Source organism: Myotis nattereri (genome assembly GCF_964212035.1).
Source record: "Myotis nattereri genome assembly, chromosome: 4".
NCBI lineage: Eukaryota > Metazoa > Chordata > Mammalia > Chiroptera > Vespertilionidae > Myotis > Myotis nattereri.
The window spans coordinates 64,712,087-64,738,243 of NC_138079.1; the positions used below are offsets into that span (position 1 = coordinate 64,712,087).

Sequence of the window (26,157 nt, forward strand, 5' to 3'; positions counted from 1 at the left end):
ATAGAGCAGAGGTTGCTCTAATTCTGAGTCCTCCTTTGAGCCATTTCATGGATTCAGGCTTAGCTGAAACCACATGCTTCCATTTCTTTCCGTTTGAGTTGTGTGATCTTTACAAAAGGGGTTAAGAGAAGTCTGGCAGGCACATGCATGATGGGATACCCACTGAGGGCAGAAATGGGCAGAGGAGAACCACTCACCTGTATGGACACCAGCAATTTTTGTCAATATTAATAACATTTCTTCTAATCGATCAGTTGAATGGTCTCCCTCTGCATTTTAAATCTCTGAACATTTATTCATCACTATGGTACTTTTTTTACATAGTATTTTACATGTAAAATAAAATTGCTCCTGTTAATACTCACTTAGCCTTCAACTTCAGGTACTAAACCAAAGATATCTTCTGCCACATATCACAATTCTAAGGCTATCTGGTCCAGAAAATTCTGACAAAGTCTTAATTTACTATCAAGGTCTGATGCCCCAACATTTCTATTTCATTTTAAGCATACTCAGTTCAATTTCTTCATTATCACATGTTCCCAATCTTAGGAGTATGTGAGACCATGTAAAGGCATTTCTGATTTGATTTTGATAATTATATCACAGTTTGTTTTGTTTTATCTAGAATAATTACTTTTTTAAAATTGTTTTATTGCTTAAAGTATTACAAAGAGTATTATATATGTCTCCTTTTTTTTTTCTCCCCTTAACCTTCCCCTGGCCTCCCTTACCCCTCAGTGTCTTGTGTCCATTGGTTATGCTTATACGTGGGCATACAAGTCCTTTGGTTGATCTCTTTACTTTTTAAAAGCAGTTTAGGCTATTACATAAATAACATAAATACTTTGTAAGAATAAAAGTTATTTTTTAATATTTTAATGTTAGTATAACTAACAGAATATTTGACTAATGGAAAAGTTAGTCAAACTGTTCACTTAAAAAGACATTAATCTCCTAATGTCAGTGGGTTATTTTTGTTTCAAGAGTCATCTGTTTTTTAAGAAAAGATCAAATCATTTTCTTAAAAAAACAGTAAATACACGAAATAGGATCAAAACTGTCAGTGCTTTTTAAAACAAGTATCTTGTCCTTTCTCTTATAAACAGTCACTCTGTTTTGCCATCTTTCAGTTTACCCCTCTGTTTATTCAGCATTGTCCAAATATTTCCATGCCCTCCCTCAATTGATTTCCACAACGCCCTCCCAGAAAAAAGAAATCAGGTTTCAGCAACAAGGTGCCCCAGAGCAGTTCTCTCCTTAGTAATGCAGCCAGAATGGCAGTGGGATGATGGGCTAAGAAGAGTGCCACACTGGGACCCGTAAAATCTGGCTCCAGCCACTAGAAAGCCTAATAAGCCTAGTCTCAGTTTCTTCATTTGTAAAGTAAAAAGTTTTGTATTAAATTCAACACACCCAAATCTATAAAATACTAAGTTTAAAAAAAAGAACTGCCTTAAAGACAAATCATTAACAAAGTAAATTAGATCAATGTTGATGCAATATAATAAAACTGAAAATTGGTTAAAGGAACAATTCCTTGACTTAACAATTCCTTAATCAGATATTCTTAATCAGCCACTTTTAGTATTTCAGCACTTATTTGAACCTGTTTACATGGTAATGATTAGAATACTTTGAAAATAAATTTGGCAAAGTCATACAATATTTACTTTTTTATGTTAAAATATAACTTGTTTTTAAATCCAAGCTAGAGTCTTCCAAGAGCTAGAGTAGCGCTAGTTGTTTGTAGTTTGAAAATAAATTGTGTTTGATTCCCCTACAATTTGTTTTCTATAATAAGATTGGTCTGAAAGAATCAACATAATTTGCACCAATAAAACTCTCTAACTTTTCTTACATTTAGCAGCTCTATATTAACACATATTTATTAAAATTATATTCTATATCATTGATATAACATATTGAACCATGTCCAGCATGATCAGTGGTGAACCTGAGGGGGGAGTGGGGGGAGGGGTGGTGAAGGATTAAAGAAGACAGACAAGATAAGACAGTTAGGGCCAGGTGGGACACTGTTCTTAGATGGAGAGACAGTGCCTTCAAGCCGAGTTTTTATTTTATAGTCAGATCCCAGGAGGCAAAGCAAGGGAGTGGTCAAGATGTTTACAATGTTCTCTCAAGTTTCAAATCTACTTAATTACATGCACCTGAGAATTCTATCAGCCTACATCACTCAGCCAGCTGTGAGCACAGGTTCGGACCATAAGGTCAATCTTACCACCATAGCCTTTGGCTATAATTGTGCTGCGAGGGCTTTGCCCTCAAAGCCGGGACCTGTACGTGGCTTTGCCATGAGAGGACCATGCCCTCTCATTAGTCTGAGGCTTGAACCTGTCCAAACGCTGTAGCCGCTCGCCACACATATATTCTATTTGCATTTTGATTTTCCTATTTAAAGATGGTAGCCTCACTAGGAAGGGAGATACTAGATAAAAGAAGGTGAAGGGATTAGCCAAAGAATATATATGCATGACACACAGACACAGACAACAGTGTGGTGATGGCCAGAGGGAAGGGGGGGCAGGGGCTGGGTTGAGGTGGGCAAAAAGGGAGAGTGTATGAGGACATCTGTAATAGTGTCAACAATAAAGTTAAAAATAAATGAAATATAAAAGAATCATGATTTTTGTTAACTGCAATACTGAGTAGGTTGTTCTCATCACACTATGAGATGGAATAAGTTCTTTATGAACTCTCTTCTAAACTAGGCTATTTCTAGGAAATTAGACAAACTCTAAGCCATCCTCCAGAAATCTTTACTTGATCTAGATTCCCCAAAACTTCCAAATGAAACTGAGAAAACAGCTTTGGTTCATAAAGGAGGCTCTTCATTCTTACAATTTACATATACAGAGACCATTGGTACAGAGTGGGCTGCCAGAAGCTTAAAAACTGGAAGTAATTTAAAGAAAAAAAATATGACAATTGAATTTGAAACTTGCTATGGAATAACAGATTATTATTACTGTTAGCATTGGAAAAGGAATTCTGATCATCCTCAAATAATTGAAAGGGGTATCTCTGATCAATTTCCTCAGAAATACTCCATTTTTTCTCTCCTCCATTGAACCCATGCCCTGTTTTGTAGTAACTTAAGACTTCTTTTCCCTTCTTAAATTCACAGTTGTACAGGAGGAAACTAACACTTATCAGTCAAGATTCACTTTTGTTGTACAAAAGGCATAACAAAACAATCTTTTTCCCCCAAAATAATAAACTGTACTTCATTGTTGTTTAACAAGCTGGAAAATAAAAAATGTTTTAAATATGGGAATTATTAATAATATATTTCATTAAATAAAGACAAATTGTAATACATGCATGGTTATCTAGCCCCCCTCCAAAAAAATAGGAACAATTTATTAATGAACTAAACTAATGCAAAATATATAAATTGCCCTTGTCTTTGGAACTCAGATTATAAATTTTTTTCATAGTCAACTAAGGTGTGATTAACATTTAAGTACAAAGGTTATTTAACATTTAAACACAAAGGTTTCTCCATGAGTTATTTTGGATTTATATACTCCCTCTTACCAGCATTTGTTTTGAAGCTGTGTTTTATGAAAGGTGAGATGTTCAAGCACGTTATTCAAATGAGGACTATTTTTCTGAACACAAGTCCAGACAGCAACACAATGCCAGAGCAGATTGTTAACTTCATAGCTTTTCTGATTGTCTTGCAAATGTTCCTGAAATTAAAATACAAAAATATACGGGGAAAGAATTATTTGACTTGAATAAACATAAATTTTAAATATGTGAGTGAGAAGGCATATTTTATTACACCTCATACTTCACCAAATGGAGCAATTTTTCAAGTTAACCTGAATGTAATGTCTTAATATTGTTCATATGGGACCCTGGTATTCAAAGACATCAAGTCTATAGTATAACAAAATTAATTAAGGAAAAAACTATTAGACACAATCATGCTTCTTAGACTCTATATGACTTAATCTGTCCATGACACCCAAGGAGGAGGGGACCAGGGAAAGTCTGAACAACGATCAACCAACAAACTAGGTTTTAAAATATGGATTTCTACTTTATGGACCAAAATACATGCCTAGCTGGACACAGTCAATGTCTGCAAAGTGTTTTAAAAGCCTACAAATTCAGAATACAAATAGACTGGTTTTAGTTTGTTTTTTTCTTAGAGTGCTAACAGTTTTATAGATTGAATTGGTCTATTAAAGTAATTTGTTTAAGGAAACCTGACTTTATTGTTAGATAATGATAACATAGCATTCTCATTGAATTTCTGTCAACAGTAAAGATTCAAATACACAACCTATGATATGTACTCAAATTGCTAACTTAGCTGATATTTTACTCTCTTATGCTCAAAAGAAATCCTTACAGAGACTCCACTTGTTTCCAAAGGAATTTAGAATTCTCACTTGTCATATAAAAGTCAGGACTACAGTATAATTTAAAGAAAATTTTCTTAAGATAGAAGGCCAGAAATTCATACATAAATGCTAAGCTAAGACATGTCAAGTTGTAGTAGGCTGTTTAACTCCCGCAAATGTGTAGTGATCAGCTTCATATCAGTAACTCAGACAGTGGAGAAAAAGGCACGAGAGATAAAATCTTTGCACTTTGCTACTTACACTTGGGAACAATCATTCAGAGAAGCAAATGGAAACAAGTCAGTGTTTACAATGTAAAAACATTGCACAGAAACGCTTTATTTTAAAACAATGTAAGACATCAGACTGAGACATACTGACTAGTAAATGCATTATTTTTAATCCAAGTAACTCAATTTCCTGCTTTGCAGTTTAGCCCACCCAAAAAATGGAACCCATAAAAATGAAGTTCTTTTCCCAAATTGTTCTAGATGTCTCAGCCATGGTGCCTGATGGTCTCATGTAGCAAACTTATTCAGGATCAATATGTAAGTAGATATATTTTGAAACTTGTAGTGGGCTTGACTAATTAATTTAAAACACTTTTTTCCCCCATAATGTACACTGCATGGCTACGCAAACTATTCAGTTAGGTCAAAAGATCTTGTCACAAACCTATGCACCATCACCAGAGGAAAATTCCCCAAAGCCTTTGGGAAAGCAAAGATTAGGATTTTGGACAATGAACAAGATTTAAGTTTTATATGATACCATTTTTACTCATCATTGAAAAAGAAGGAAAGCAGCCTCTGATGTCTGGAACTGATTTGACATCAATATAAATACAAGCTGCTCTGACGCTCACAACCAGGTCATTTTGTTTCCTGTTGGATATAAACTTACAGAATATCAACCTCAGACAGCAGTACTCTGAGAACATGATACATGAACAAACAAAGCTACATGATGAAGTTTTGCTAAGCACAGGCAAAAGTTTCTGTGCCACCCGCAAAACAGAATTGTCCCTACTTTCTGGCAGCATCAAATCTTTATAGCTCCCCCCAATCACCCAAACAAAGTCCAAATCCTGTAATAGATTCATTCGAACACCCTCTTACTAAAATAGCCTGTGGGTCCTTGGGCATGTGTTCTCTCTCTGCAACAAATAATAAACCCACTTTGCTTAAAATGCATGTGCAGTCCTGCTGGGCTTTGGGTGAAGGGCATTGGCATTATTAAGAGCAAATGATGAATTTGCTATACCTGTGAATTTTCCAGGTAAGTGAGGCTGATTTACCCTTGTGCATTTTATACATTTTAAGCATTTGCATGGAAATCTTGCTCAAGTTTCTTCCCTGTGTGTTTTCTTAAACACACACACACACACACACACACACACACACATATTTGCCAAACTTGAATAAATGGGTATAATAATGATGACTATGTGATTTAATGCAATCATCATGTACATCATCAACGTAACAAACCAAAGCTATTAGGTGGCATAGAGTTCTTTGCCTTTACACTATATATCCAAATCAGTCTTACTCAGGTGTGGTTAGTAGATAAGTGCCATCTGCAAACTGTTATACAGACATAAAGAATACACATTGAGAAACTTTTATAACAAGTTGAGAGAGTTAATTTTATATATTTTGCCTAACAGAAAAAAATTATGCTTGCATTTTTATGTTTTTATTTTTGGTAATTCATTATTATTGTAGTTTACAAAACTACCAGTCTACGACAGTTTGGAAACGAACAAAAAACATTAAGAGGGATCTTTGACCCTAGTTTGAAAAGCCCTGAGCACTGCATTAAATGACTTCCAGAGAACTTTTTGCCCCTTCCCTCTCCCTCCTCCTTCCCTCCCTCCTTTCCTTTCTCCTTTTATTTTATTTTTTTTACTTTATGAACACTTCCTATAGTTCTTTCATCTCCCCTCTCAATGTCCTGTCCAGTTTTGGGCTACGTTGCTTAGCAAACTGGCCCCTGTGCAGAGAGGGTGGGAGAGACCTAAGAATGAGGCAGACCACTTCAGATTGGAGGTGGCAGGTTTAATAAGCAGGGCAACTTACCAAGCTTGTCTTGAAGGGCCACCAGAAGAGTAGATCACATCCACCACCAGAATCTAAAGTTCACATAGAGGTCTTAACTGGGTTCAGTCCTGTATACCACCCACATGGTCTGAACAACACATTGCTTTGTCAAGGTCACATCCTTGAAAAGGGCTCCCATTGTGGGAGCAGTGAGGAGAACATACATTCTAAGGACAGAGGAGGGTTGAGGAGCTCTGATTGCCCAGGGTCGACTGGAGGTCAAGTCCTCTAGATTACCTCCTCCAACAGTGGCTATCAGTGTCAGTTAGTACAATGCCTACTTTAGAACGCCCACCTTAAAAAGTATTGTGAAGTTTTTGTTGGCTAAGAATTCAAAGGGCCATATCAACTTGAATTCTATGCAAATTTGAATGCACAAGCTCTGAGGGTCTGACCAAGTTCTCTTTTATAACAGAAACTAGAGGCCCAGTGCACGAATTCATGCACGGGTGGGGTTCCTTGGCTTGGCCGGCAATCTGGGCCCACTGGGGCCAGCTGGCCAGGGGGAGGGACCATGAGAGGTTGGCCGGCCACAGGCAGGAGTTTGGCTGTGGAAGTGCACTGACCACCAGGGGGCAGCTCCTGTGTTGAGCTGAGCTTGAAAGCCTGGGCTCTATTCTGGCTGCTCAGAGACAGCTTTTTTAGTTCCATTCTTGTTTTCAGCCATTTTTGGGATGGTTGACATTGCCCTGAAAGAACCTCTCAATACAAATGTGTTGCTTGGGTAGCAGGACATGAATCATAGGATAATGCTCCTAATTTAAAGAACCTGTGTCTCAATTCCTAGTAACCATTTCCAATTAGAGTACAGTACAAAATGTCCCAAATTTAGAGAATACCTTTGGCATACCAGGCACTTAAAGCAGTCAGGATAAGATTGCTAATCACATTTTAATGTAAACTCTGCCTGTTTCCTTGCTTTCAGAAAACTATTTGTACTTTAGGACAGCTGCAACTATCTTGTAAAGAGTCTATATAGCATTTAAATTGAGATTGAATCCACCTTCTTCAAAGAGCTATGTTATTATCATGTGACAACTAGCAAATCCAGCTTTGTTAGTGAGCAAAGGACAGAGTGAGAACTCAATCCAGTGGTCTGGCTCTGCAATCCACAGAAATAATTAAAGTGTATTATTTGTCAAAGTTGGTGGAAACCCTGTGTCTGTATCAGCTTAAAAGGATATTGAAAGGAGAAATTGGTTCCAGCAGCAGGGAAAAGAAATGTCTTATTCTTAAATAGAACCAACACCCATTTTGTGAGTATCCTAATGTGTATATCACACAGAATTCTTTTTTCCCCCATCAATTTTATAGCAACACTTTGGAAACAAATTAAATAATTACGTTTATACTCCAATGTTTATAAATATATTAAAAATATTTTACAGTGGCCAAAATATGCTCTTATGGACCTTTTAGCATTATTAAAGGATAAGGGCTATAGAAATAAATCCACAAATCCTCTACTAAAGCATAATAACAATAAATACGGGAGAGAGAATGAATACAAGTATATCTTTTATATTCCCCTATTTAATGAATAAATACTCAATAGAACTGAGTTAGGTTAATAATGGAGAAATGACCTGAAACTGGGGCACAATATTAAACGATGCAATCAAGCACTGAATCAGTTAGCTCAACCAGCAGTGTTAGCAGCACTGTGGCTACACTACCTTTTATATTCTTTATATTATAAGGTGATGGGAGGAGAAAAGGGAGAGCAAGAAATCTGATAGGCTAAAATCTGTTTTAATCTCTTCACAGAATTACACCTATAGAGCTGACATAGAGCTTAGAAAAGGTTGGAACTGTGCCCTTAGTTCCAAAAAAATGGAAAAAGGAACAGAAATTTAGGGACTGGTCCCATTCTAAAGAGATACATTCTTTTCTTGTGTTGACATTTTGCCCCTTCCAGTTCAATCCAAGCTGTACAGCAGTCAACTTCCATTTTCTGGTGCACCAAGAGTGACAAGAACTGGCTGATTATCAGAAAAGCAGAATCTACATTGAAGGTTGCCTACCTCATGACCAGAACACTCATGTCCTAAAGATCTCACAGTATCCTATGTGTTTAAAAGAAAAACACTCAGATCACTACATTAAGTTAAGGACAATTAACTACATAGTTAAGCACATTTAGTCAGTATAATCATGTCCTTAGATGAAAATTATTATATTTCAATAATCATTATTTACACTTGCATGACAATAATTTACAAGACACATGCTTTTTGCAATTTTCACAACAACCCTATAGATTAGTTAGGGCAACTATGATGAGGAGGATGATGATGATGACAACGACAGTGATAATGATGTCTTTTTGTTTTGAAAAGTCAGTAATAAAAATCAATTTTACTTCATAAGTAACATGTCTCAAAAGTGATGGTTATAATAAGCAACTCAGAGAAGGCTAAGAATGTTGCATACATCATTTTTAAGTAGAGTTGGTATATAATATTATATTAGTCATATTAGTTTCAGGTGTACAATACAGGAATTGGATATTTTTATAGTACTTGACAATGTGAGGTGACACCTTTTTTAAAGATATGCAAATGAGATTTGGAGAGCTGAATGGGCCTCCTCTGGATCACACAGCCAGTTGGTGAGCAGGTTTCTCCTCTTCATAATCAATGCTCTTTCTGTTGCTCAATATCATAGGTTATGTATTTATTGTTAAAACATTTTTTAAACTTAAAAACAAAATCCTTTTTATGCATGCAGCAATGTGTGTTCATTAGCAATTACTAGTAAAACAAAAAAGTTCAGACTGCTCAGTATGTGTCGCTCTTTATATAAATGATTCACCAAGTAATGAGAAAGAGAGAAAACACTAAAGCCTAGAAAGATTTAAAACAGGTGTGCTTAAATGTTTTTCCTTATACACTTAAATTTTAGGTAGTTTTAGAAAGGGCTCAATGGAAAGATGGGAAAACTGTGAGGTAACCTCTAGATAAAACTATTTAAAAAGCTAATCTTCCTTAAATTTCCTTAGTTGTTTCAACTTGCATTATGTTAAATGTATTTTTTTCCATTTAAAGAAAAACAATTCAAATAGAAAAATTATCTATATAAAAGCCTAAGTGACCGTTTGACCATCCAACCGATAGCTATGATGCACACTGACCACCAAGGGGCAGATGCTCAATTCAGGAGCTGCCGAGCTGCGGTGACTTGGCAGCTGTGGTTCTCGGGTGACGCACCCAGCACCAAAGAGGAAGGAGCCCGATTCTGGGGTGCATCACCTGAGAACTGCCCTCTCGCAACCTGGGACCCCTCAGGGGATGCTGGAGAGCCAGTTTTGGCCTGATCCCCACAGATAAGGCCAACGGCCTCTAGTTTTTTATATTTATACTAGAAGCCCAGTGCATGAATTTGTGCACAGGTGGGGTCTGGCCAGCCCACCCTGATGGGGGCCCACTGGGCCAGGCCAGCAGGGGGGAGGGGCCGCAGGTGGTTGGCTGGCCCTGCCCCTGATCGGGGTGATGAACTCCTTTAGCTTTTTCTTGTCTGTGAAGCTCTTTATCTGGCTTTCAATTCTAAATGAGCTTTGCTAGGTAGAGAAGGGCATGGCAAGAAATATTCAAAGTGACAAAGAGCAAGGACCTGCAGCCAGGGTGACCTTCCTTTTGAAAGGACGTGGCTGCTCCGGGAGTCAAGGGTTCAGTCTCCTGAAACCCAGGTCAGTCTTTGCATCAGGTGAGTGGAATCGCTGAGGCCTATTTGAGAGTCACCAAGGCTGGGAGGTGATCTCAGAACAGTTAAAAACACATTTGTGAAGGGATGTTATGGGTTCTCTCTCATCAAAAAGCCCACGTGTCTGTGCTACACCAACAGGGTTGCTTTAACACTGAAGCCTCCATCCACAAGCGAACCCACCTCCAGGAGCTGGCAGAGAGTTGAAAGTGGCCGTGTCGACGAGGCCAGTGCCAGGCAACCTGGCAGGTGTCAGCAGCTCAGCAGTCTGAGACCTAGGTGTGGGGAGATGGGCTCTGACATCACCATCATGTGGAGGATTTGTTGCCATCACTGGTGCTCCCGGCATCCCAGAGCTTGTTGCTATTTTGTTTTATTTTTATCTCCTTTTCCCTTTAAACCTCTCCAGGTTGCGTGCGTTCGAGAGAATAGCAGTCTTGGCAGCCTCCTCAGCAGAGAGCATGCCTTCAATCTGGGTTCATGCGCAGCCGGACAGAGTCCTGTTTAGAAACACGTTTGGGTTTGCATTCTTTGCGCTATTACCGATAAAGAGGGTTTTAGATTCTGGGACATAAATATGTTCCCATCCATGAGGGCAGGATGCTGAGCGCAGCCACAGGCACAGCCACAGTTCTTCCCTCACTCACAGGCCTTTGTCCAAGGGCAGAGATACAGGCCCTTTACACACGGAGGAGGCCGGGGAGCAGGGTCGGGAAGCAAACGCAGAACACGGCCATCCGTGGGCCTGCTTTCCCAGACCTCTGTCCCAGTCCCAGTCTTCCGGCTCCGGGTCTGTAGTGTCTTCCTCTTAAGGCAGGTTCAGGCGGCTGTGGGACATGATGTTTACCACACGCTGTTTCTCCATGTTGGTGGTCAGCATGGGGTTCCTGGATCAGGCTTCCTTCACCATCACCATTGTGGTGGTGGGGGAAGACAGCATGAAAGTGCGAGCACAACCCGTGCGGACTCCTCACTGAGCACCTTCTGTATACCTTCTGTATACTTGATGGGCATCTCCCCTCAGAAGGGGTGCTGACAACTCAGTTGCCTGCTTCCTGTAGGTGGGGCCAGAGAGGGGGAAGGGCCGCAAGAGGTGGCGGGGAGTCTGGCGCAGATCAGGCTGGTTGGCTGCCGCAGTGCACGTCATAGCCACCAGTCGTTCCGGTCGTTCGCCATAACGGTTGTTGGGCTTTTATATATATAGAAACTATAAAATGATAAGTATATACAACAAAAAAATAAGATAAAAGAATCAAGGTTTTAAAGTGTTTACTTCTTTCTTTTGGAATATATGCAAGAAAAGGAAATAAAGACATCATCAACCCCAGAGATTGAAATGTGTCATTTGACATACATCATCCCATAAAGTATATAAACAATTACATGGCTCACTGCAGTTCTTTTTGCATAATACATTTTCATAAGAGTTTATTACATACCTAGGAATTATATAAGTGGGACAGCTAATTTTCTCTAATGTTAATGACTAATATCTGAGTTAGAAATGGAAAGGAGATTTTTCATATACTAGGGATTATTTTAATTTTTCAATTTTGAACCACTTAATTTTTTTCAGTTGATTTTAATAGCACATTAAATGTTATTACATATGAATTATGGGAGCATAAAAATATTACACTTGTTCTCATTAATAGACTGCACTTTACACACTTTCCTTTTAATAAAAATGTAATATCTTAAAATGTTCATTTATGTGTCAAACTAAATTATGTTGCAGTTTTCATTTAAACAGCTGAGATGGACTCTATAAAAAAAGGCTTATGACGTTACTCTATTTAAAGTAGTAGTGGTGAATTTTGATGCCCCACTACTAATCCCATTAACTTCTCCTCCTGGTGACATGAATTTAGTGTCTGTTGTTCCCTCCTCCCCGCAGCTAAACTCAATTTAGAAATGCTTACTAAATTGGCAAGCACAAATATTTAATCACAGTAATCTAAATTTGATTCATCGTGCACTAGTATAGACTCACCATATGAGAATCTGTGCCCTCATGTTGATTCTTGTTTTCCACACGGCTAAAAATTGAGTCAGATGGTAATTCTCTTTTACATATAATGTCCATGGTTTTCAGAATAACTTGCACATTTGAAAAAATGTTTGGATACATATAATATATCTCTCCAGAGAAAGAAAGTGCTATTTTAAGAAAAAAAAATTGTGAGAAATATTTCATTAATATCTTGTATAGTGTTTCATTTGTCTTTTAGTTATTAAAGTATAATTAAATTCAGTACTTCAGTGCTGAAACTGCTGTACAATTCCCCATGCAGATTTATAATGTTATGTATGCCCCCTTGTGGTGTAATAGAAAACTACAAGGTAAATAATTTGTATATGAAAGTTTATATGGCGGAATGCCCAATTAAGAATAGTTACTGCCCAGCTGGTGTGGACCAGTGGTTTAGCATTGACATTTGAACCCGGAGTTCACAGTTAGATTCCCAGTCAGGACACATGCCTGGGTTGCAGGCTCGATCCCCAATAGGAGGCATGCAGGAGGCATTCGATCAATGATTCTCATCATTGGTGTTTCTATCTCTCTCCCTCTCCCTCTCCCTTCCTCTCTGAAATCAATAAAAAATATATTTTAAAAAAGAGTACTTACTGCACAACAATGCTTGGAAACTTTCAGCTGATAATAAATGAAGTTAAAATAGATACTATATTTATAATGAATACTTTAAAATTGTAACCCTAGAAACAAACTAATGTCATTGCTTTTAACCCAACATTCTCCATTTTTATTGCTTTTCAAGATATTATTAATTTTTTAAAGTATATATTTTAAGTATAGCAACAATTATGCCATTTAACATAAAACTATATGATATTTAACAGAACCATCTTCATGCTGTTTCTCTGATAAACTTTTAGACTATCTCTGAGTTTCAGTTCATTGACAAAGTGGAAAAATTCGTAATAACCAATCTTCTACTGGATTGTTACATGGATAGGTGGCATCTGCTAATAGCTTTGGGTAGGAATCAGCCTGTTGTTGAAAACAGAGATACAGCCTAAGTAAGGCTGTACTTACCAGTATTTGATAAGAGGGCAACATTTGGAGATTTTATCTTTATATAAAACAAAGGTATTGGCTTTCTTGGGATATCTACACTAATAAAAGAGAAAAATGGTAATTGGCGTACGGCGCTACCGTTTTCATTGGCTAATCAGGGCTATATGCAAATTAACTGCCAACTAAGATTGCCGCCTTTGCCCTGCCCCCCAGCCATGATCGGAGAATCAGGCGCCTTTGCCGCCCTGGCCAGTGATAGCAGGAAGTAGGAGTGGAGCCAGCGATGGGAGCTGGGCACGGTCGAAGCTGGCAGTCCCTGGAGCTAGGGGTCCCTTGCCTGGGCCTAAAGCGGAGCCCACGATCGCGGGGCCACTGCAGCTGCGGGTCCCCACTGCCCGGGCCGGACGCCTAGGCCAGAGGCGTTAGGCCTGGGCAGGGGTGGAGCCTGCAACCGCGGGGAGCTGGGGGGGGCGGAGCCGGGGACTGGGGGGATATGATGGTCCCCTTGCCCAGGCCTGAAGCCTGGGTCAGAGGTGTCAGGCTTGGGCGGGGGGTGGAGCAAGCGATCAGAGGGAGATGGGGGTCCCCTGCCCAGGCATGATTCCTGGGCCAGAGGCCTCAGGCCTGGGCGGGGGTCAGAGCCAGTGATCGGGGGAAGATGGGGGTCCCCTGTCCAAGCCTGACACCTCAGGCGGAGGCGTCAGGCCTGGGCAAGGGGCCGATCAGGCGATCGGAGAGTGATGGGGGTTTACGCCTCTGGCCGAGGCATCAGGCCTGGGCAAGGGGCAGAGCCAGCAATCGGAGGGGTTTGGGGGTCCCCTGCCCAGGCCTGACGCCTAGGCCAGAGGCATCAGGCCTGGGCTGGGGGCAGAACCAGTGATGGGGGGAAATGAGGGTCCCCTGCCCAGGCCTGACACCTGTCAGAGGCGTCAGGCCTGGGCAAGGGGCCGATCCTGCGATTGGAGAGTGATGGGGGTCAACGCCTGAGGGCTCCCAGTATGTGAGAGGGGGGAGGCTGGGCTGAGGGACACTCCCCCCCACACACACACACCCAGTGCACGAATTTCGTGCACCGGGCCCCTAGTATCCACAATAATAGGCTAAAGTGAGAACTTCAGGTTTTATTCAAAATTTACTTGTCATCATCCCCTGAATATTTGAGGAATCACTATGTTGAACACTATAGGAATTAAAGAAAGGATCCTACATAATAAAAGCCTAATATGCTAAGTGTTTGGTTGTCTGTTCAACCAATCAAAGTGTAATAAGCTAATGATATGCTAAGGCCGCTCAACCACTTGCTATGACGTGCACTGACCACCAGAGGGCAGTCAACCAGTCGTTATAACGTGCAGTGACCACCAGGGGGCAGATGCTCCGACCGGTAGGTTAGCTTGCTGCTGGGGTCCAGACTATGGAGACTGAGTTAGACGGGCCAGACATGCCCTGGAGCTCTCCTACAGTCCCTCCCCGGCTGGCCAACCTTCCACGTCCCTCCCGGCCCTGATGGTACACTGGTGGGGTCCGTCGGCCTGGCCTGCACCCTCTTGCAATCCAGGACTCCTCAGGGATGTTGGAGAGCCAGTTTCAGCCTGATCCCACCGGCCAGGCCAAGGGACCCCACTGGTGGATGAATTTGTGCACCAGGCCTCTAGTTTATAATATAATAATGAAATCAAAACAAGAAATATGATAAGCATGCATTCCTATTCTGCCAGTCTACAGCCTTGTCTTGGTTTCAGACCTATCAGAACTTACAGTAGTGTTTATCGGTCAGTCTCCAAAAACATTTCCACTATTACCTTCTGTTCCCTCCTCCATAACTTTTCATCAAATACTATTCTGTTTTTTGTATCTTGAGTCTCTTCATGTCTTATCCTACAACTAGAGGCCCAGTGCACAAAAATTTGTGCACTCGGGGGTGAGGGGCCCCTCAGCCTTGCCTGTGCCCTCTCACAGTCTGGGACTCCTCAGGGGATGACCACCTGCTGGCTTAGGCCTGCCCCCCTGGGGATTGGGCCTAAGATGGCAATCAGATATCCCTCTGGCAGCCCAGCAGCCCTCAGGGGATGTCCACTTGCCAGAAGGGAGCAGGCCTGAGCTGCAGTCGGACATCCTTAGCGCTGCTGAGGAGGGAGAGGCTCCCACCACCACCGCTGTACTAGCAGCCATCAGCCTGGCTTGTGGCTGAGCAGAGCTCCCCCATGTGGGAGTGCACTGACCACCAGAGGGAAGCTCCTGCATTGAGTGTCTGCCCCCTGGTGGTCAGTGTGTGTCATAGTGACCAGTGATTCCCAGTCTTTCTGCTGTTAGGGTCAGTTTGCATATTACCCTTTTAGTATATAGGATAGAGGCCTGGTGCACGGGTGGGGGCCGGCTGGTTTGCCCTGAAGGGTGTCCTGGATCAGGGTGTGGGTCCCGCTTGGGTGCCTGGCCAGCCTGAGTGAGGGGCTGATGGCTGTTTGCAGCTGGTCACACCCCCTTCAGGGTGGGAGTCCCCACCGTGGTGCCTGGCCAGCCTGGATGAGGGACTGATGGCTGTTTTCAGACTGGCCACACCCCCTTTAGGGTGGTGGTCCCCACTGGGGCACCTGGCCAGTCTGGGTGAGGGGCTGAGGGACATTTTCAGGCTGGCCAGCGACTGAAGCTCCAGCCTCTCCTTTTTTTCTTTTTTTTTTTATTCTGAGATTTATTTACCTTCTATAATTGAAACATTGTTTCCGTCACTGGCGCTCCCAGCTCTGAGGCCGCGGCCAGCTGAAAGCAGGTATCTGGGGTTTGTTTAGCTTCTATAATTGAAACATTGTTGCTTCCAGAACTCAGAGCCAGGCCATGGCAGGTGGGGAACCTTGGCTTCCTCCATCACTGGAGCAAGCAAGCCTCCTGCTCACTTCAGCTGCATGGCTGCCGGCCCCCATCTTTGTTGGCAGTTAATTTGCATATTTCCCTGATTAGCCAATGGGAAGCGTAGCGGAGGTATGGTTAATTACCCTTTTTGTCTTTTATTAGATAGAATATACTAATCTTCTTTTGACCCTGGTTTTTTTTTTATCTGAATTACTGACATATTTCTCCTTCCTTTCATAGCTAAGCTTTTTTAAATAGTTCACCATCTCTGTCTTATACTTAAATTTTCCCTTCACTCTTTGTTTACAGTCAGTCTGAATGTTGCTTTCACGTCTCCACTCAGGAAGCTCCCAAGATCAACAGTGGCTTTCTGGTTGTAGAAACCCATCATGACTTTCAATCCTCCAGCTACTTAATACTTCTACAGCTCTTAATAATGTTGATCTTAAACCAAAATCTTAAATCCAAATCTCTTTGGATTTCTATGCCATTGCCCTCTTCCTATTTCCCTCAGTTTTCTGTTACTGATGTCTGTTACTCCAATGATCTATTAAATGGTTATGATCCCAAGACTTTATTTCTATAATTAATTTATACCCACCACCATCTCCCACCCTCAGGTTGTCTCAGCCACATTAACATGGAAGATGGTCAATTCATCCATGTTAATATCCATGAAATAAGGGAATCTAGGCTTCATGTGTTGCTCTAGTTCCAATCCTGTGTTTCTAACTACTAGCTTGGTATATATACATAAGTGACCTTCAAATTCAACATGTCCAATGTTTGTACAAAATTTTCTCAGTTTAAAACATCATTATCTCGAGCCTATTAATCAACATGTAAAACTTAGGGTTCCTCTTGAATTCTTTGCTTTCCCTTATATATTGCCTAGATCCAACACATCACTTAAGTCCAGTGTCTTGTCAAGACTACTTTACTGAGTCCTATTCTCATTTTAATTGTATTTAACATCTCTTGCCTATACTGATATCATAGCTAACTGACCTCCGCATCCACTCAGTCCTTACTCCAACCCAGCACCCCCATCATCACTAGGGTTACCTTACTAAAATATTAATTTAACTTCCTTACAACCTAGAGAAGTAGCGACTACTACATATAAGGAAACTGAGTCAGATAAGGTGGTAGAAGTAGCTAAGTAGAAAAGTTAAAAGTAAAAACACATGCAACCTGATCCAGAAACTGTACCCATCATCTTTCATGAAATACACAGCTTATGCTCTTTATAGTGATAGCCTGAGCTGAGCTTCACAAAATATAACATAAAACATTCATAAGTGTAGAAAATAAGAGATAGTCTACCGTATAAAAATGGTTGAAGTCTAAGTAAGTGTTCTTTAAAACTTTCTAGGTGACCATACAGGAAATATATAAAAAGTCTTAAGGAGATCAAATAGCCAATCTGTCAAAAGAGAAACAAAAAAGCATTTTTGTGTTGCATCAATAAATGTTTAAAAACCATAAAGAAAATAAACCATTTTCTTATTACATTTGCTTTTGGTGGAACAATTTCAAACTCTTGAGATTGTGTGCTTTTGAAATAATTCTAAAACATTTATATCAAGGTTGAAATACTGGTTCAGCCAAAACACATTTATAAATCATCTCTACATTACATATAATGACCAATACTGAATGATATTCTGTTCTGTGTCCTTTAGAACAGTATTTTTCAAATTGTAAGCCATGGTCTTTAAGTGAGTCATGAAATCAATTGAGAGGGGATTTTAAAATAAAATACCATAGTACATTGCACAGTTCCTCGTTTTACTTATATATAAGTGAGTATGTTTTAATGTGTGTGCTGGATTGCAATGCAAAATATATTTCTCCCTATGGGTCTCAGTCAAAACAGTTTAAAAACACTGTTTTAGGTAGTTTGAGAAATAGTCTGCCTAGTCATAGTATTCTGTACTAAGATCCCCATTCCCTCATGAAAAAATATCATTACTAAATAAAGATAATGACTTATTTTTGTGAAGTTTAAAATACATGCATAGCTAAAACAGTTTTTTCACATAGACAAGAAAATGGAATATCTTCAAAATCATATGATATGCAAGATTTCACAGAAAATAACCAAAAAACCCCCCAACTAAGTATGGAAATAAAGAGAACACATGCGCTTTTAGTTACTAAATCACAGGATTGTGGAGAACCAAATAATCTTCTCTATATATAAAAGCCTAAGTGACCAAACTACCAAACGACCGATCAACCAGTCACTATGATGCGCACTGACCACCAGGGGACAGATGCTCAATGCACAGGATTGGGCTCCCTCCTGTCTGAATTGAGCCTGTGGGGATTGGGCTCCCTCCTGTCTGGATTGGGCCTTTGGGGATCAGGCCTGTAGGGATGGGACTCCCTCCTGTCTAAATTGGGCCTGCAGGAATCAGGCTGAAACCAGCTATCTAACATCCCCCGAGGGGTCCCAGATTGGGAGAGGGTGCAGGCCAGGCCGAGGGACCCACTGGTGCATGAATCTCTGTACTGGGCCTCTAGTAATAATAATAATAACTATCACTATGTCAATGTCAAACTATATGTGTATCTAAATCCTCTTAACAATAATGAAGAGAATTATTAGATCTACATGTAAAAAAAAACACACAAAAGAAAATCTAAAAATGATTCTACACAGTCACAGTGATTCACCTACAACTATTAAACAAATAAGTGTCATTACTAGACTTTGAACCCAGAATTATGTGACTTGCACCAAAAGTCATGAACTTTCTATTACAGCAGGGATTTTTCCCAATATTTTTATCACAAACTTATATCAGTAAAATAAATTCTGAGAATTCATCATCAGTATTTGTAAGTGTATCCTTAAATTATAACCATATACCATTCATAGACTTAAAAAAATAAAATGTTTATAAGGTATGCCCAAGATATCTTCTCATATAGACCACTTTGATATATTTCTGGGCCTCTCTAAGAAATTGAAGTGAATAACTAATCTGAAGAAATTTAGGATTTTGTAAAGGATTAAAGATTGGCATTAAAATAAAAATTAATGTTTTAAAATTTAATATGAGAAAAATAGAAAACTACCTGAGACGCATATCAGTTTGATCACTGTATTATACCCCAATTTGGTCATGAGTTTTACCTGATCTAGAGTCTGTCTCTCATTATAGCTATGCTTGAGAAACAGGTTTTTAAAACTTTCCTTTATAATATTCTGAAAGGCCAGATTTTCATTGAAAACTCTACTTTTGTATGTCTCTAAAGAATTCAGGAACTTTCTGTGCATCCTGCCTCATGTATCATTTATCAACATAGTCTCTCTGTTGCTTGACAACTCAAGCTTTGCCTCCTAAAGCTCTGCTTGTCAATTTCTCTTTCTTTACTCTCCCATCTTTTTTTTCCTTTATTCTTTACCCCCTTCTCTCCTTCTCTTTCCATCTCTTCTCTTCTAGCCTTCCTTTTATTTCTTTATAATAAAACTATAAAACCACTAGTTAAGCTAAATTTATTTTACTAACAAACTTTGCAGCAGGCAACATGATCACCACACATGACATCAATCCAGGAGCTTATAAAACATGAACTACTGGAAGATGATTTCCCATCTGATGGCTCTAAAATGGCTGGGAATACTGAGAGAACAATGATTTTTCTCAAACTGAGCAAGCATTTTAAAAAGTGAGCAAGCATTTAAGGTGATCTGTTGGTATTTTTAAATGAAAAAGTAGCATTTTAAAATCCTTAAAATAGGAGAAAAGCTACATATACTAAGATATAAGGATACACTTGATTTTTAATTGAATCCTAGAGGCCCAGTGCATGAAATTCATGCACTGGGGCGGCGGGGGTCCCTCAGCCCCACCTGCACCCTTTTGCAGTCCTGGAACCCTCACTCCTTACCGCCCACCTGTTCACTGCTCCTTACTGCTTGGCTTGCTGCTCCTTAGTGCTGCTGCGGAGGCGGGAGAGGCTACCGCCACTGCTGCTGCGCTAGCCAGCCATGAGCTCAGCTTCTGGCTGAGCGGCGCTCCCCCAGTGGGAGCACACTGACCACCAGGGGGCATCTTCTGCATTGAGCGTCTGCCCCCTGGTGGTCAGTGCGCATCATAAGAACTGGTCATTCTGGTTGTTCCACCATAACGGTCACTTAGGCTGTTATTATAAAGACTAGAGGCCTGGTGCACAAAAATTTGTGCACTCGGGAGGGTCCCTCAGCCTGGTAACCCTCGGGGAATGACCACCTGCTGGCTTAGGCCTGCTCCCTGGGGGATTGGGCCTAAGCTGGCAGTCAAACATCCCTCTGGCAGCCTGGGAGCCCTCAGGGGATGTCCACTTGCCAGCGGGGAGCAGGCCTAGCTGCAGTCGGACATCCTTAGTGCTGCTGAGGAGGCAGAAGAGGCTCCCACCACCACTACTGAACTGGCAGTCATCAGCCTGGCTTGTGGCTGAGCAGAGCACCCCCTGTGGGAGCACAATGACCATCAGGGGGCAGCTCCTGCATTGAGTGTCTGCCCCCTGGTGGTCAGTGTGTGTAATAGTGACCAGTGATTCCCAGTCGCTCTGCTGTTAGGGTCAATTTGCATATTACCCTTTTATTATATAGGATAGAGGCCTGGTGCATGGGTGGGGGCCAGCTGGTTTGCCCTGAAGAGTGTCCCGGATCAGGGTGGGGGTCCCACTGGGGTGCCTGGCCTGCCTGGGTGAGGGGCTGAGGGCCGTTTTCAGACTGGCCATATCCCCTTCAGGGAGGGGGGTCCTGCTGGGGTGCCTGGCCAGCCTGGGTGAGGGGCTGAGGGCTGTTTTCAGGATGGCCACACCCCCTTCAGGTGGGGGGGGGGGTGGTCCTGCTGGGGTGCCTAGCCATTCTGGGTGAGAGGCTGATGGCTGTTTGCAGGCTGGCCACAGCCCCTTCAGGGTGGGAGTCTCCACTGGGGTGCCTCGCCATCCTGGGTGAGAGACTGATGGCTGTTTGCAGGTTGGCCACAGCCCCTTCAGGGTGGGGGTCTCCACTGGGGTGCCTCGCCATCCTGGGTGAGAGACTGATGGCTGTTTGCAGTCTGGCCAAGCTCTCCAGTAGGGACCCTCACCCCATGAGGGTGTGGCCATCCTGGGTGAGGGGCTGATGGCTGTTTGCAAGCTGGCCACAGCCCCCAGCCACCCAAGCTCCCAGTGGAGGCTGGCTGGAAGCAGGTATCTGGGATTTATTTAGCTTCTATAATTGAAACTTTGTTGCCTTTTGCGGAGGCCACAGCCGGCCAGAGCAGGTGGGAAGCTTGGCTTCCTCTATCGCTGGGGCAACCAAGCCTCCTGCTTGCTCCAGCTCCATGGCTGCTGGCTGCCATCCTGGTTGGGTTAATTTGCATATCGCCACTCTGATTGACTTGTGGACATGGCTTGGGCGTAGTGAAGGTACAGTCAATTAGCATCTTTGTCTTTTGTTAGTGTAGAATAGAGGCCGGGAGAATGAAATTCGTGCATGAGAAGGGAGGGTCCCCTCAGCCCAGCCTGCACCCTCTCCAATCTGGGATCCCTCTCACAATCCAGGACTGCTGGCTCCTAACTGCTCACCTGCCTGCCTGCCTAATTGCCCCTAACTGGCCCCCCTACCGGCCTGATCACCCCTAACCACCTCTGCCTGCCAAACTGATCGCCCCTAACTACCCCCTCTGCTGGTTTTGTCACCCCTCATGGCCCCCCTCTGCTGTCCTGGTTGTCCCTAACTGCCTACCCTTCCAACCTGGTTGACCCCAACTGCCCTCCCTGTTGGCCTGGTTTCCCCCAACAGCCCCCCTGCTGGCTTGGTCACCCCAACTGCCCCCCTGACAGCTTGGTCACCCCTCATAGCCCCCCTTTCCGGCCTGGTTGCCACCAATGGCACCCCTGCCAGCCTAGTTGCCCCTCACTGCCCCCCTCTGCCAGCCTGGTAGCACCTCACTGCCCCCCCCCCCGCCAGCCTGGACACCCCATGCAGCCTGCTGCTCAGTCGTTTGGTTGTCCCTCACTAACCCCCCTGCCAGCCTTGTCGCCCTACTCCGTCTGTTCGGTCATCCTTTCGGTTGTTTCAGATGTGACGGCCCCTGGCATACATAGATAGATATAGATATAGGTATAGGTATAGGTATAGGTATAGGTATAGGTATAGATATAGATATAGATATAGATATAGATATAGATATAGATAGCTATATATAGATATATAGATATAAATATATATAATTATTTTCTTACATAGTTGGTGATATATTCTCTAGAACTATCTCTATTTGAATAGCAAGCAATAATACATTAACCAGCCCACCCGGTGTGACTCAGTGGTTGAATACTGACATATGAACCAAGAGGCCACAGTTCAATTCCAGTCAAGGCATATACCAGGACTGCAGGCTCAATCCCCAGTAGGGGGTGTACACGGGTAGCCAATCAATGATTCTCTCTCAACTTTGAAGTATCTGTCTCTCTATCTCTCTCCCTCACTCTTCCTCTCTGAAGTCAACAAAACTATTTTTAAAAATGCATTACCCACATTTAGAGAAGACTAACACAAACTGCCAAGTGAGAGAGTATTCTACAATAAACCAAACACTCTGTTCAGATCCTAAAGCAGATGCTATACAGTTATACATAGTACATGTAGTAATTACAACACATTAAAATTATTTTAAAACATACCTTTGCCAGCTTTATTTCCAAAGAATATAAGTATGGCTTTAGGAATGCATCACAACAGAGTCTATATAAAATTGATTCCGCAAGAAAAAATAAGGCAGGTGGATGATCATAATAAAAGGAAGCATGGTCCAAGGAAGCATAAAGCACATTTAAAGCTTCTGAAAAATCAAAAAGTAGAAACTCTATAGTTGATAAATTATGCTGTTTTCTATATACTACAATTAAGTCTTACAGTGAACTATTTCCCAAGACCAGACTGTAGTTTTAAAATATTTACAAATTCTTTGACCCCTCCCATCAAGTCTGTCCCCTTGAACCTTGAACCTGATCAGGTCTAGTAGCTGCTTCAACCAATAGACTGGCAGAATTAACACTGCAGGGTTTCCCAGGCTAGAATAGAAAAGGCAATCCAGCTGCCACCTGGATCTTTCTTTCAAGATAGGACCTTTGGAACCTTAAGCTGCCATGAAGGAAGTCCAGCTTTTTCAGAAGTCACAAGGCTCGAAAGACCATAGAGACAGAGATGAGAAAGAGAAAGAGAGAGAGAATGCCCAAGGAGCTCCAAGCTCTTCCAGCCAACACAAAATAGATCACCAGCCACATACACAATCGTGTGGGAAATTAGACAGAATTGGATGACAAAAGACAGTGCTAAAAATAAGTGCTATAATAGAGAAGAGTAGGAGATCAAGGCAGAGAAAATAGGGCCCAGTGGAACTGAACAAAGAAGAATATTGAGCAAAGGCCCTAAAGAAAATTGCACCTCAAGTAATCACAAAGATTTGAAGAACTGTCATGTAAGTATCTGAGGAAGAACAGAAAATGCAGGGATGCCGGGAGCCGGTCCATCCTTGCTGTTTCAAAGGACCTGGCATATATGGCATACTGTTCTTAATATGTTTGCTCACCTTCTTGGCACTATGTGTTTTAACCAAGGTCTCCTCTCTGAGAAAGATTGTTTCCCCAGGTAGGGATTTTCCCCTGAAGTTAGGGAGGGAATAAAACCCCTCAACTAAGTGCCAGGTGGGTAATTAATCACTTTAACTATGAACAATCATGCTTAAGCTACATAATCTTTATTCCCTGGAATGAAGATAAGAAACGCCCTAACCTTTGGAATAGAGATTGATAGGATTGAATCAACTGGTATAAATACAGATGTAAGAAGACAGAACGAGGAGAGACAGAACCTAGGCACAGAACCTACACAGAACGTTCTCTAGAGACAGAAGAACTTTGCTGGAGAGAACATGGCAAAAGATCCTGGACAGAAACTGGCCTCAGAACCTAGAGACAGAACCTAGCGAGAGAACATGGCAAAAGATCCTGGACTGAACCTGACTACAGAAATTGGCAAGAGAACCTGACTAGAACCTGGTGACTGAACCTGGCTGGAGAACCTGGACAGAACCTGGCTGGAGAACCTAGCGAGGGAACATGGCTACAGAACCTGGCTGGAGATCCTAACCAGAACTTCGCTGGAGATCCAGAGCAGAACCTCTCTGGAGATCCAGACCAGAACTTGGCTGGAGATCCTGGCTAGAGATCCTGGCTAGGCTGCTGATCAACTGAACTCCGTCTCCATGTCATTCCTTCTTCGCCGACTCCATCCACACCTTTGGGGACCCCTGGACCCGCTGGGGTTGGACCCTGGCACAGGGACTTGAGAAAGGAAAAGCCCTGGCACAGTCAAGGGGCGGGAAGGAGACCAGCAGGGCTGGGGCATAGGGAATAAGTAGGGAAGGCAGCCAGGAGCCAGACCACCCACAGCCTCGTAGCCCATAATATAAAGTTAGAGTTCTTTTTAGGTTAAGATAAAAGAAAATATTTGAAATTTAGAATGGTCACTGCTGACTGGAGTGGACAGTAGAATAAGGAACCTCCAGACAAGGGTACAGGCTGGACACTGATGAGGAGGGTGTTTGAGTTGTGGAGCTGGTAGAAAGAAATCATACTTAGGTCTTTTATTTGGAGTTCAATATTATCATGAGCTTTTGGTTGTGCGTGACAGAAAACACAGTGTCTTCAAAATAACTATGCTTGTAACTTCACAAGATCAAAGTCGGAAAGGCTCCAAGGCTGGTCGAGGTAACTGCCCTCTGTGTGCATGTCTCCATCTTCTAGTTCCCCTGGTGTACCTGATGACTGTGATGACTACACAAGCACTAGACATTTTGTTCTTTCCACCATAGCATTTAGAGAAGAATCCAGAGAGCATAGGGAGGAAAGGGGTGCTTTGTTCTCAGATATGTCTTTATCAAAAGCAGTTCAAAGAATAAGTATTCCTAACAGACTCGTCTTCACATCTCTTGATCAGGACCAGGTCCTGTGACTCCCCCATCTATCTAATCACTGAAGTTTAAAGGGGTGTTGTCTTAATTAGCTTAGCTCAATCATGATTCACCCCTGAGGCTGGGAAAGGCCAGTCCACTTCTGAATCACATGACTGCAGGATGCCTGAACAAAACTGAGGTTTAATTGACAAAGAAGAGCAAGTGGCTGCTGGTTGCTGGTAAGCCAAGAGTGTTTACTTCCATATCATTTAAACATTTAATAGAGGTGAAGCTGTGGATGGCACTGTGACAAAGTGCCGTATAGGCAAGTTAAATGCAAAATTGTTCTTACTCTTCCTGTTGCTTGGAAGCTCCCAGACAGCACTACAAAACCCAATTTTCACAGGGAAATACTCTCTGACCTCATGCATTTCACATTCTAAAAACTCATTTTAAAAGGCACACACATAAAATGTAGGATAATGATAGAAGCAATTTTACCTCCTTAAAAATAATGGTTTTTAATTTCTTTTTTAGATTAGTTGGAGGGTAGTTTGAAAGGAGACATATAAGTGAGAAGTGATAAATGAAAAGGTAATGAGTAAAGTGGCTGTTTAAAATAAGTGAAAAACTAACGGCCATTTGGTTAATGTTTTATGAGTAAGAATTCTAAAGTGCAGAATCAAGTTTCTCTATAGTCCCTATTATAATTGAAAAATCACTAAATGACACTTTATATTACTTTTTAATTAGTTACTAATTTTAGAAAAAAGCAATAAAGACTATGCTGAGCAGAAGAGTTTAAAGCAAATTTGTAATTAAAAAGTTGAGCAAATTCATTAATTCAAAATTACAAAAGGAACTTTCATAATGAAACATTATCAGGTATTTCGATAGAAAAAGACAAATTTTTTCCTGGATCTTACACAATTTCTAAATATGAAAGGTCTCGAATTACACCATCACTGCTAATTTAAAAAACACTTATAGTAACTAGGAAGAATTTAGTCAAAGCACATACCATCTTGAATTTGTCCTTTGCATTGAGCCAGATATGATATTTCAATCCATGTAGTGGGAAGATGCACATGTCCCCCGGTGCCTAATGTGCTGAGACCCAATTTTCTCTGTGATGGGGAAAC

General features: G+C 41.7%; 1 protein-coding gene across 1 annotated transcript in view; it reads right to left on the bottom strand.

Moving 5' to 3' along the window:
- TMEM232 (transmembrane protein 232) overlaps positions 1-26,157 on the bottom strand; it is a 174,947-nt gene that overhangs the window by 115,511 nt on the left and 33,279 nt on the right. The window contains exons 4-8 of the mRNA XM_081090175.1: positions 26,037-26,142; positions 22,743-22,900; positions 17,397-17,496; positions 12,177-12,343; positions 3,562-3,716 (exon numbers count right to left, since the gene is read on the bottom strand). Of these exons, the coding sequence (XP_080946301.1) occupies positions 3,562-3,716; positions 12,177-12,343; positions 17,397-17,496; positions 22,743-22,900; positions 26,037-26,142 (686 nt within the window). The remainder of the gene's footprint in view (positions 1-3,561; positions 3,717-12,176; positions 12,344-17,396; positions 17,497-22,742; positions 22,901-26,036; positions 26,143-26,157) is intronic.